Genomic DNA, 13,054 nt, shown 5'->3' on the forward strand with positions numbered 1-13,054 from the left:
TATGAGTGACCGTGTCTGTGTGTTCACAGACGGGCCATAAGCCGTGGCTTCTCCCAAAGACTACTCCCAGCAAACCAGAGCAGACCTGTGATGCAAACCCATAACGTCACCAGCACTCCCTTCTCCAGCCCAATTAACCAACCCCACCTCCCTCCACCCAGTAAGGCTGGGCTTGGAGGGTTGGAAGTGAAGGGTCCAGAGTTTATTTGCATTTCTTGATATGCACACAGGATCTATACGAGGCTTGCATCCAAAGTAATTTTCCTGCATATTAATGCATGTTTTTAGTTTATTGCTATATCCATTCTATTGCTACGCCCACCTCTTTCATCTTTTTTTAAAGGAATAAATGCCACCACAAATGGGTAACAGGTCGCGGAGAACCTTCCTTACAGTACTCATGTTCCCTATCAGCGTAGAGAAATAATGTGTGCACCACTCGATTCTCTCACTGTGTTGTGTGATCTCAGAAAGCCACTTCACTTCTTTGGGCCTCACTGTCTTCATTAGCTCTTAATACCCTTCCTCAGTGCTGTGAGCCAACTGCGTCTCCCCTCTGACGGCTCTTTCCCTGTGCCGGATTCCAAACTGCCCAAGGGCAGGCCTGGTCTCCCTGCTCTCAGGAGTCCTCCACCCTGCCTGTGCTCACCTGAGCGTATGTCCTCTGTACTCCGTAAAGACTCAATTCCTTGTACCTAGAAAGAAAGATGGAAGACAAAGCCACAAAATGGTATCTTGGGCGTCAGCAGGCTCCTGCCACGACCTTCAGTCCGTGGACTTCTTTGTGCCTTTATCTCTTCTGACACCACGTGGCTTCCGTGACAAATCAAAGCGTAGGGTTGTAACAGGAATATTAACAGATAAAATAAATAGGAAACTATATGCTTAATAAAGAAAGTTTGGCACTATCTTTTCCTAAGATGTGCCTTTTTTTTTTTTTTCATTTTTAAAAAATGTTCGTTTACTTTTTTGAGAGAGAGACAGAGGGAGAGCAGGAGAGGGGCAGAGAGAGAGGAAGACACAGAATCCAAAGCAGGCTCCAGGCTCTGAGCTGTCAGCACAGAGCCTAGGAACCTCAAGATCATGATGTGAGCCCAACTCAGACGCTTAACCGACTGAGCCACCCAGGCCCCCCCTAAGTTGTGCCTTTTGTAAGGGGGCCTTGTCTGTGCCTGAAGATCGCTCAGAGCAGTGTTGTTGGCAGCAATTTTATATGCCCCAAAAGGCATGTTTATTTGGGGACCTCCCTCCCACGGAAAGTACCCCAACTCCTCCCTCTGCCCCTCCTGACAGCCCCACCGCAGGACATTAGCACTACCCTTCTTTTTACAAGTCAAGACAGTAAGGAGAAGGGCCCCATTCTTGTTTGAGGAATCCAGATGACAGCAGAGTAAACGAGAAGACAAGACTTAAGTGTGTGAGGCCTGAATTTGGTCAAGTAAAACATGTAAGACAAGGTTTGGCACAAGTAGGTGTAAGCATCCCGATTTGCAACCAGTTTCCAACAATACTTTTAACGTGGGACGTCCCCCCTTCCTTTCACTCTTAGCAATGACTTCACCTTGTACTTTCAGATAAATAAATACAAAGCTTCTCCCATGAGTTGTGTTTGGCATCGGCCCAGTGGGCAGTTCTTCCCTACAGTTACACTTGCTTGCTTTTCTCTGTATGGGAAGGAGAGGTTCCTCTCCTCATTAGAGAGAGTCCCCACACCCCTGTCGCAAACCTCTGGGATCTAGGCTCCCCACCTACAACAGCCCCTCTTTCTAACCTTTCCTTTTACCACATCCTAAAACACAAACACACTTTTGCCCAGACTCTGCTGAATGTTTTAGCTGCTTCTTAAACCCATAATCTGCTTCCTGTCCCTACCTCAGTTCTAAAAGTGGATCCTCGAAGCTTCCTCCTGAAACTAACAGACACTCTGTTTCTTACTACCCTTTCCTCTATGCCTTCACCCCACTCCTGGCCTTGGACATATGTATGGTCTTGCTCATTCTCCCACCTCTACAGTTTTTTTTAAGTTTATTTTATTTATTTATTTATTTATTAGTTTGTTTATTTATTTATTTATTTATTTATTTATTTATTTATTTATTATGAGAGGGAGTACAAGTAGGGGAGAGGCAGAGAGACAGGGAGAGAGAGAGAGAGAGAGAGAGAGAGAGAGAGAGAGAGAGAGAATCCCAGGCAGGCTCCCTGCTGTCAGCATGAAGCCCAATGTGGGGCTCGAACTCAGGAACCATGAGATCATGACCTGAGTCGAACTCAGCTGCTTACCGATTAAGCCACCAGGTACCCCCATCTCTACTTTTTTGGTTCCTCTTGCCTCTCTTTTCCTTTGTCTACTTTGATGGCTCTTCTCCCTTTGTCCATCCTCTAATGGTGATTACCCCTAAATTCTATTGTAGCTTTTCTCTACCTGCTTCATCTCCACTCACTCCAATAAGCTCAATAACTCAGCCATCACTACTCACCAAGACTTCCCAAGTCCTTATCTCTAGCCCCATCACTCCTGCACTGCCCACTCCCCACATTTGCAGCTTTCTGTAAGTATTTCTCTGTGAATATCCAGCCAAAATCTTAGACTCAACAGCCCCAAACTGAATTTGGTACTTCTACTCAACTCCAAACTGTCTTCCTCCTTATACTCCCACTTTTACAGTAATTCAATCATTTTTGCTACTTCTCAGGCTAAAACCTTGTAGTCTGATATTTCAAAGCATCTTAATTGAGATATAATCATGTATCATACAATTCATCAATTTAAAGTATATAATTCAATGGCTTTTAATCTAGTCACAGAGGTGTGCAACCATCACCACAATCAATTTTAGAATATATTACCCCCACCAAGGCACCTGGATGGCTCATTCAGTTGAGCATCCTACTCTTGATGCCAGCTCAGGTCATGATCTCCCAGTTCCTGAGTTCAAGCCCCGGTTCAGGCTCTGCGCTGACAGTGCAGAACCTCCTTGGAATTCTCTCTCTCCCTCGGCCTCTGCCTCTCTCTCTCTCTCTTAAAAATATATTAAAAACTTTAAAAAGAAAGAAAGAAAGAAAGAAAGAAAGAAAGAGAAAGAAGAAAGAGAGAAAGAAGAAAGAAAGAAAGAAAGAAAGAAAGAAAGAAAGAAAGAAAGAAAAGAAAAAGGAAGGAAGGAAGGAAGGAAGGAAGGAAGGAAGGAAGGAAGGAAAAGAAAGAAAGGGGCATCTGAGTGGCTCAATCAGTTAAGCATCCAACTTCGGCTCAGGTCATGATCTTGCAGTTTGTGGGTTCAAGCCCGCATCAGGCTCTGTGCTAACAGCTCAGAGCCTGGGGCCTGCTTCGGATTCTGTGTGTGAGTTCTCTCTCTCTCTGCCCCTCCCCCGTTCATTCTCTCTCTCTCTCTCTCTCTCTCTCTCTCTCTCTCTCTCTCTCTCAAAATAAACATTAAAAAAAAAGAAAAAAGCAGTCAAAAGCAGTCATTCCTTATTCTCCACCAGGCCCCCCTCCCCAACCCTCCCCTGGCAACCACTAATCTACTTTCTGTCTCTGGATTTGTCTATTCTAGACACTTCATATAAATGTAAACATACTATATGTGGTATTTTGTGACTGGTTTCTTTCACTTAGCATAATGTTTTCCAAGTTCATCCGTGTTGTAACATATCAGTATTTCATTAGTTTTTACAGCTGAATAGTATTCCGTTGTAGAAATGTAACACATTTTGTTTGTCCATGCATCAGTTGGTAGACATTTGGATTGTTTCTACCTTGTAGCTGTTATGAGTAGTGCTGTTGTGACATTCATAGACAGGTTTTTGTGTGGACATAGGTTTTTAATTATCTTTGATATTTATTTAGGAATAGAATTATAACTCCATGTTAAAATTTTGAGAACTGCCTAATTGCTTTTCAAAGTGGCTGTATCAGTTTACATTCCTACCAGCAGTATATGAGGGTTCCAGTTTGGCCACATCCAACACTATCTTCTTCATGACAGCCATCCTAGTCAATGTAAATTGGTATCTCATCTGGTTTTTATTGGTATTTTAGTAATGGCTAATGATATTGAGCATATTTTTGTGTGCTTATTTGCTTTTTGTATAGGGAAAAAATGTCTATTCAAATCCTTCACCTATTTTAAAATTGCATTAGTTGTATTTTTATTGCTGAGTTGCAAGAGTTCTTTATACATTATGGATACAAATCTCTTATTTGATACATAATTTGCAAATACTTTCTCCCATTCTGTGGGTTGTCTCCATTTTCATGATGGTATTTTTGGAAGCACAAAGGTCTAAATTTTGATGAAGGCCAACTTGTCTATTTTTTCTCTTGCCACAGTGCTTTTGGTGTATCTAAAAAACTGCTGCCTGGGGCGCCTGGGTGGCGCAGTCGGTTAAGCGTCCGACTTCAGCCAGGTCACGATCTCGCGGTCCGTGAGTTCGAGCCCCGCGTCGGGCTCTGGGCTGATGGCTCAGAGCCTGGAGCCTGCTTCCGATTCTGTGTCTCCCTCTCTCTCTGCCCCTCCCCCGTTCATGCTCTGTCTCTCTCTGTCCCAAAAATAATAAATAAACATTAAAAAAAAAAAACTTTAAAAAACTGCTGCCTAACCCAATGTCAATGAAGACTTACTCCTATGTTTTCTTCTACAGGTTTTATAGTTTAACGCTTACATTTAGGTCTGTGATCCGTTTAGAGTTAATTTTTTAATGTTTTTTATTTATTTTGAGAGAAAGAGACAGAGAGGGAACAAGCAGGGGAGGGGCAGAGAGAGAATCCCAAGTAGGCTCCATGCCATCAACGCAGAGCCAGATGCTGGACTAGATCCCATGAGCCATGAGACCATGACCTGAGCCAAAATCAAGAGCCCGTCACTTGACTGACAGAGCCACCCAGGTGCCCTAGAGTTAATTTTTATGTATGCTGTAAGGAAAATGCCCAACATCAATCTTTTACACATGGATATCCAGTTGTCTCCGCACCATTTGTCAAAAGAGAAATCTTTTTTATTTTTCCTTTTGTTTTTACCTCTTACTTCAAATTGTCATCAAGTTTTCCCCTTTTTCTCTTTAAAATGTCTGTCACCCTTTGACTACCAGTTTCCAATCCAGGCCTTCACCACCTCACACCTAGGTAACTGCATCTGCACCTACCCTTCCAAGCTCTCAGCAAGCCAACCCCCCTAGGAAGGAAATTTAAGAACTGGAATTGAGTTCATCTTCTCAGGAGCCTACCCTAAATTCGTATTACATATAGCATCAGGGCCCATCTCCTCTCCCTGATTTCTCTAATCTAGACCTACCCTGTCTACACCAGCAAATCAAAGATGCAAAACTTCATCTTCCATGGTTATTCAGCTCCTCACTGAAAAGGGAGTTCTCTTTCCTTCCTGGCCTTTCCCCCCCTCCACCATCTTCCTTTTCTATGCACCCCATGAAAATTCCATGGGTCCTTAAAGGCTCCTCCAAACCCCAGCTCCTTAATAAACCTCCCTTAAGTACTCCAGCCCTCACGAATGTTCTCCTCTGAGTCCCTACTGTATTTGTGTGCTCTGTGACACCAAACAATCACTATGCAATTGACATTGGTACACACCATTCCACTCTACCACCCAACACCAGTGAGCATTTATGGAACGGCTACTTAAGTTAACAGCACTGTGCAGGCATGATATACCATGCAAACGCAGTTTCCTCCTGCCATCAATTGGGAGACTCGAATTGGATGAGGTAAAGGACCCCTTCTAGAATTCCACTCCCTCATCCATTATATACTGATCCAATCTTGAAGTTTAAGCTTAAAGTTAACGCAAGGTTTCCAGTTGAGCAAACTTTCCCAAGCCAAGTCACTGTTTCCCAAAGATTCCCAGCATTATAATTTCTTGCTTCTGAACGCACTCTTCTGTATTAAGGATAGAGCCCCTGTTTCAGACACAAGCTTTGGAGTGTCTGTGATTTGGTCTGCAGCTTAAACTGTGAGACTGCTCCAAATCCTAGAAATCAAAGTTAACTTAGAGAGTATCAGATTGCAACCCTTCCCCCACCACCATTAAAAAAAAAAAAGAAGAACCTTTCAGATTGAAGAGGCAAAGTTTGATCCCTTCCACGTTGAGAGCTGAAAACAATAGCAGCTTTCTGCTCTAGCAAGACTTCAAAAGGCTGCCGAGTGACTGCTCTAAGAATACTTGGTTGTAGATGACTGAAGAAATGCACACAGCATCGTCCTGCGACTCAGTGCCCCATTAGTACGAGGGAAACTCTGACCCCTCCCCTCCCAGCACCTTAAATAAAGCAATGACGGGTACTGTATTAACTAGGTAGACAGGAACACTTGGAAGATTGAGGCTTTAGCGAGGGATGGCGAAAGGGAGGGGGGATCTGGGCAGTTAAGCAACACCTTGCTGTATACAGCCAATGAATTAAGAATTTGTTGAAATGACCTAAATAATGCATCGATTTTTAAAAAATCAACTGGCGATGGGTGACTGATTGGGTTGATTCTAGAGACGTGGGTCCCCAGTTGTTGCCAAAAAAAAAAAAAAAAAAAGAGAGAGAGAAAGAAATGCCCGAGGCGAGATACCAATCTCGGGCGCGAAGTAGTGATCCAGAGTTCTCCGCAAACGCTTTTCTCTGGAATGGATCCGGAGCGTGCTGAGTAGATCCGCGTATCGCGCGAGTGCCCCTGCGGGTTCACCTACCCGCCTCTTCTCGCTGGTGGCACCTGGTCGGCGCTCGCAGCCCGCCCGCGAAGAAACTGCGACGCAAACTTCCCGGCCTCGGAGCCCTGCAGCTAGGAGAGCCGCTCCACTGCGCCTGCCGCTGCGGGGATGCTAGTATTCAACCTCCCCGCCCCCCGCCGCGGTAAAAGTTTGCTCCATATTCGCCTCTCCCCGCCCCTCCACCTCCGCCCTCCGGCTGGAGGACCACAGAGGAGTTCGTGGGTCCTCTGTGCACAAACACACCCACCAACAAAAGAAAGCCCATTAAATCTTCCCTCCTGTGAACTCGCGCCCCAGCGGATACCTCTTTGAACTGACCCCCGCCCCCGCAGCCCCCGCGCTGTCTGGGGCGCGCCCGGCCCTCCCGGGCTCACTCCTTCCCTCCCGGCTGCGCACTTTTGCAGCGCGCTTGGTCTTTGATGTTTCTTTACATTATGGCAGAGCAGCCACACGCTCTTCCCGGGCGCGGGGCTTTGTGTAACGGAACTGACATCTGGCCTTGATACCTGTATCTCTTGGTGATTGCAACAAATTTCTAAAATAAATATTGTACTTTGATCTCCGGGCATTGCATTTTTAATGGACGCTCCGAACATTACTTCATTAAGAGTAAGTTTTTCAGGAGTCCCCGACTGCAGAGGGAGGGAAGCTTAACAGCAGCTTGTAAAAGTCTTTCTCCAAACTTCAGCTCGTGCTTGGGAGGGCTGCAGTCGTGACGGGTTTTCACAAACGGAGGTAAGGCCTACAGCAAGGACTTCAACCAAGGCAAGAGAGGGCCTACTGTGCGCCCCACTGCCTTAAAGATTTTGCTTATATTACCTCTTTTAAGCCCACAAGCACTCCATAAAATGAGCACTATTATAACCCCCATTTACCAATTGGGAAACTGAGGCACGAAGAGGCTAAGTAACTTGCTTGCCAAGGTCACCAACTAGAAAGCGGCAACTAGAAAATCTGGGTTCAGGTTTTTCGGAGTCTGACCTCTTAACCAGCAAGCACTACTCTCTTTTGCCTCCTGGCCGCTGGTGGTGGTTAAAATGGCTAATGGGGGCATCTTGGAGGAAAAAGTTTTCTCCTGTAACAACTACGCAGATGTGAATAGGCTTTTCTTGCGTTTGTGTTAAAATAGTGAACATAGACCGGCCTGACTCTAGGGGACAGAGGGGTTTGAAGAACTGAAAGGAGCCGGAGAAGAAATACTCTAAGGGACGAGACTTGCTTGACAGTTCGGACGTGTGCAGGGGCGAGTGTGCGCCACCAAACTCCCTGGCCTCTGATTTGCATCCGAGAAAGGGCATCTTCGGGCCCCAGGCTTCACGGGGACTCAACCCGTGGATGAGGCGTGGAAAGGGGTACGATTGCCAGGCCATGGAGCAAAACACTAAGTTCCCTCCCCTTCCCGGCTCCCAGAGTACCTGGACCTCATCTTCGGGAGCTTTGGCCAAGTGAGCTGTATGGTGGTCACTGCTCATCCTTCCTGGGTTAACCCCCTGGCGGGGGGGGGGTGTGAGGGCGGGGGGCGTGCTTGCTCATAGTAAGTATTTGGTCCGCAGGTGGCCCACTCTTCTTCCGCATGATGTTTCTATTTCGAAGACAGGCCCTGGGCTCGGGGAAATGTATGTCTGGTGGGCGTAGCATCCCGACCCCTGATGGGAATGCAGAAGGCACCAGGATACAGCTCAGTCTCCGAATCAGAAGTCTGCTGGAGTTGGGCTAACCGCGGGCGCCGCACCACGAGTTGGACCACACGGTCAGTCCTCCCTTCAGTCCTGGCCACGCGCAGGAAGGCCGGACGCAAGAAAGCTCAAAGAGCCCCCGCACAGCCGGCGGCCTCGGAGAGAGGAGCCCGTGTCTGCGGGGAGGCCGGGCGTGGAGCGCGGTCCGCCAAGCCCAGGCGGCCTGCTCGGTTGCACCGCCACGTGAGCGGCGGCAGCCTGCGGGAGGCCTCAGCTGCCCTTCCGGCCCTTAATCCCCTCCAGTGCCCTGAGGACTCCGCGGTTTTCCGCCCGCCTCCTCCTCCTCCCGCGACCCCTTGCTCCCAGGTGCGGAGATCCCTGCGTCCGCACCGACTTGGCAGGACGCGCCTGGAGCCCGGGCCGGACATGGGCAGGTGGCCGACCGTCCTTCCGCGGCCGGGCATGCGGGCGGGCCAGCGAGGGTTCAGGGTGAGCTTTTCCCTAGCCCGGGGCGCACGCCCCGCGCCTGAACTTTCTTCTCTTTACAAAGGTGACGGGAACAACAGTTTTTATCGACTTTTCTTTCCGGTTAAAGGGCCTCCCTCGTACTGTTTGTGGTTTGTTGGACAACAAAAGGTTTCCTCGACCGCGCCTTACTTTTTCCAAGTAGTTCCCCGGTAGGTGTGTGCGGCTTGCAAAGAGCGCTCACTCGCCGGAAGGGGCTTGGAGGGAGAAATTGCCGGCACTGCGGGAGGCTTCGGTGGGGGCCAATAGCGGTCAGCTGCTTGCCCGGCCCTTCGCGGTGGTCCAGGGCTGCCTGCCTGAAGAGAGAAGAGCGACGTACAGTTTTTTCCTCTGGTGTATATCATGGGTTGCTCTGGGTGTCCTGCCAAGCTCAGCTGTGGTGGTAAGCGCGGTCCGGTGTTTCTCCCAGGCTCACTATTTGCAAAAGTTGTGGCCCAAGAAAACTTCCAGGTCGCCAGCAGGAATGTCACAAGAGAGCTACAGTGGCTTGTCAGGCGGGCGGCCCAGGAGCGTGCGCGCTACCCACCGCCGCCCTAGGCGGCCGCCTGGCCCCGCCCCGGGTCAGCACCCTGCCAGCGGCTCCACCGCGACGGGCGGGGGTAGAGGGCACGCGGCCGGCCCGGCGAGGTGCGTCCCACGCTCCGCCCCGGGAATTCCCTGGGGGCCGCGGTGTGCGCAGGCTGCTGGGTGTGCTGTTCCGGTGCGGGGTGTGTACGTACTGGAGGAGGGGGGAATTACCCTCATCTCAGTCTCAAAGTCCCTCGCCCTGAAGCCAAAGGCAGATTTCTCCGGAGATAACAAAGACACTTTGTCACTTTGGGCGCTGCCTCGGTGCAAATCTTTAATTGCAAGGGAGTTGCGGGACGGGGGAGGAGGATCGAGTGTCTCAAGCAACCCAAGCGCGGGTCTCCAGGCGGCAAGGCCCCCTTTGATCAGGAAAATCCAATTATTTGTGTATATACATTTCCCACATAGTGATTACTTCATTAATTGTCCCGCCTTTATCTCCTCCCTTCCCATCCCCCCTAATAATCAGTTCTTTTATCCCGACCAACAAACACACCATAGGAGCTTTGTGGATTCAAAGGATTTGCTTTCGCTTCTGAAAGAGCCGCTATTCTTTGATGATTGGGTAGCGGCAAACTTCAAAGCCATAAATCTTCCCTCTGACTGGCTGGCGGCCCAGCAAAGTCCTTATCAAATTCTTGGAGGTGATCCTGAAGCGCTCAGACCGCGCGCGGGGCGAGCGAGCTGGGCGCGGCGAGAGGCGCAGGCGGGAGGGCCCCGGAGCGCAGAAAGGGCGCCGGGGAGGGACGCTGGGCGGCCGTTCGTCCTCGCCTTCGGGTCTCCATGCCTCGGCAGCGCCCTGCTCCGCAGCCAACGGCCCGAAAGCTGTAGCTATGGCCGCCGTGGCCGTCCTCCGGAACGACTCGCTGCAGGCCTTCCTCCAGGTCAGGTCTGGGCTCGGAGGGAGATAGGGAAAGGTGGGAAGGGTCGCGTCCGGATCGATCGTGGTACTCTGTGCACCCTGAATCTCAAAGGGACCCTGTTCGGTGGATGCAGCTGGAGTCAGACCTAGTGGTGCCCACGTCAACTTCGCACCTAACCTTGGTGTCTAGAGTGTGGCCTTTGGGGGAGGGACGCGCGGATCCGAGGGTTGTTCGGGCTTGCGAGTTTGGCCAAGAACAGGGCCCGAGCTCACCCTGCTGGGGCCCTCCCGCTGAATTTCAGGCTGGGGCGGGCGTAGGAGGAGCTCGAGAGTAGCTTAAAAGGTGGGAGGGAGGGCGGATAGGCCGCTGGTCTGTGGGTGTTTCCACACCCTTTCTGACCGCGGAGGCCGGAGCGGCCCGTCGGATCCTTCTCCCCTCCCACCGTGTGCCTGCTTCCTCTGAGTCTGGATGGCGTCTCTTTGCACCAAGTAGTTTAACAGGAAGCGCTCGAGCGCTCCGCGTTCAGGTAGCGCAGGCTCCAAAAGTTAACGGTACTGGTGGGTGCGTGCGGGGGTGCGGTGGGTGGGGGGAGGGACAGCCGGTACTTGGGAGGGGCGGTGATATAATAGCTGGTGTGGGGGTGGCGGGCCGGCCTGAAGACCGCGCTTGGAGCGCTAACCTTTTGTCTCCTCTCCGCCCTCCCCGCCGCCGCCGCCGCCGCCCATGCAGGACCGCACCCCCAGCGCCTCCCCGGACCTGGGAAAGCACTCGCCCCTGGCGCTGCTAGCCGCCACCTGTAGCCGTATAGGCCAGCCGGGAGCCGCTGCACCCCCGGACTTCCTGCAGGTGCCCTACGACCCCGCGCTGGGCTCGCCTTCCAGGCTCTTTCACCCGTGGACCGCCGACATGCCCGCGCACTCACCGGGCGCGCTGCCGCCCCCGCACCCCAGTCTGGGCCTGACGCCGCAGAAGACGCACCTGCAGCCGTCCTTTGGGGCGGCTCACGAGCTGCCCCTCACACCCCCTGCCGACCCCTCGTACCCCTACGAGTTCTCACCCGTCAAGATGCTGCCCTCGAGCATGGCGGCGCTGCCCGCCAGCTGCGCGCCTGCCTACGTGCCCTACCCTACACAGGCGGCGCTGCCGCCCGGCTACTCCAACCTGCTGCCCCCGCCGCCCCCACCACCGCCACCCACGTGCCGCCAGCTGTCTCCCAACCCAGCCCCCGACGACCTCCCGTGGTGGAGTATCCCGCAGGCGGGGACCGGTCCGGGGACCTCCGGGGTTCCGGGGGGCGGCCTCTCCGGCGCCTGCGCCGGGGGCCCGCACGCACCTCGCTTCCCCGCCTCAGCGGCCGCCGCCGCCGCCGCCGCCGCCGCCGCCGCCGCCCTGCAGCGGGGCCTGGTGTTGGGCCCGTCGGACTTTGCGCAGTACCAGAGCCAGATCGCTGCGCTGCTGCAGACCAAGGCCCCCCTGGCGGCCACGGCCAGGAGGTGCCGCCGCTGCCGCTGCCCCAACTGCCAGGCGGCTGGCGGCGCCCCCGAGGCAGAGCCGGGCAAGAAGAAGCAGCACGTATGCCACGTGCCGGGCTGCGGCAAGGTGTACGGCAAGACGTCGCACCTCAAGGCGCACCTGCGCTGGCACACGGGCGAGCGGCCCTTCGTGTGCAACTGGCTCTTTTGCGGCAAGAGCTTCACGCGCTCGGATGAGCTGCAGCGGCACCTGCGGACTCACACCGGCGAGAAGCGCTTCGCCTGCCCAGAGTGCGGAAAGCGCTTCATGCGCAGCGACCACCTCGCCAAGCACGTCAAGACGCACCAGAATAAGAAGCTCAAAGTTGCCGAGGCCGGGGTCAAGCGGGAAGACCCGCGGGACCTGTGAGCCTACCGCGGGGCGACTCGAGGCCTCTCCCGCCTGGGACTCCCTTCCCAGCCCCTCTTTGGGGAGGTTCCGGAGCTCTGTGGGCAGCTGGCGGAGGGAAGACCCAACAGGCTCTTGCGTCTTCCTTCTGCCCTCCTCCCAAAGCAACGCCGGGCTCCCAGCTTCCCTGGCCCGGCCTTCGGACAGGGACCCTGTGCCCCGGAGGAACAGGGGAAGTAGGGTGAGGAGCACTGCGTCACGCCAGGGCGGTTTCAAGCTCTTAACCATTCCCACCGTCTAGGAGATCTACAGTTTTGGGGGACCACACTGGGCTGACCTTGTATATAGGAAACGCTGTTGAGTTAAAACAGAAGGACCTTGGGGGGGGATTTTAAATTTTGTTTTTTTTTTTTTTTTTTTTTTTTTTTTGCTAGGACCCGTCCGGGCTTTGTACAGGTTATTTAATAGCTTTGTTAAAGAATAATTATAATAATTATAACGTTAATAAAAATGTTACTTTTGTCCTCAGCTCCATGCAGAGCTACAGCATGAAATGTCTCTGTAAAGCAATCCGCAGTTGCAGCGTGAAAATAAATACGTTAACTCTGGGGTCACCTCGGGACCCGGCTGAGCCAGTCTCATTTGATCTTTTCTTCTTCGGGGAGGCTTTACAAAATGGTCAGATTTCACCGAGAAGACGGTTCCTGTAGACTGCATGTGGGGAGGTTTCTTTGCTTTAGAAGGGTCTGGGAAGGTGTGTTGGGTGCATGGATGGAGGAAGAAGGGCAGGGTCAGTTTTGCGGTAAAGAGGGATAGGACAAGATTTTCCAGTCACACCTTGAGTTTCTCATGCGGCCTT

The 13,054-nt window shown here is 52.1% G+C and overlaps 1 protein-coding gene across 2 annotated transcripts; it reads left to right on the forward strand.

The window, feature by feature from the left end:
- The first annotated feature begins 9,364 nt into the window (after positions 1–9,364).
- SP5 (Sp5 transcription factor) lies at positions 9,365–12,826 on the forward strand. 2 transcript variants are annotated; one of them, XR_005790355.1, is made up of 2 exons: positions 9,365–10,861; positions 11,065–11,179. XR_005790355.1 is itself a non-coding variant. In XM_040475348.1 (2 exons), the coding sequence occupies exons 1-2, from the start codon at positions 10,306–10,308 to the stop codon at positions 12,214–12,216; spliced, it is 1,203 nt and encodes a 400-aa protein (XP_040331282.1). In that variant the 5' UTR covers positions 9,369–10,305; the 3' UTR covers positions 12,217–12,826. The 2 variants fall into 2 exon arrangements, 1 of the variants encoding a protein (XP_040331282.1); XM_040475348.1 differs by having other exon boundaries at positions 9,369–10,356; positions 11,065–12,826.
- Positions 12,827–13,054: the final 228 nt, after the last annotated feature.

Source organism: Herpailurus yagouaroundi, unplaced genomic scaffold (assembly GCF_014898765.1).
Source record: "Herpailurus yagouaroundi ecotype Mexico unplaced genomic scaffold, PumYag 140, whole genome shotgun sequence".
NCBI classification, from domain to species: domain Eukaryota; kingdom Metazoa; phylum Chordata; class Mammalia; order Carnivora; family Felidae; genus Herpailurus; species Herpailurus yagouaroundi.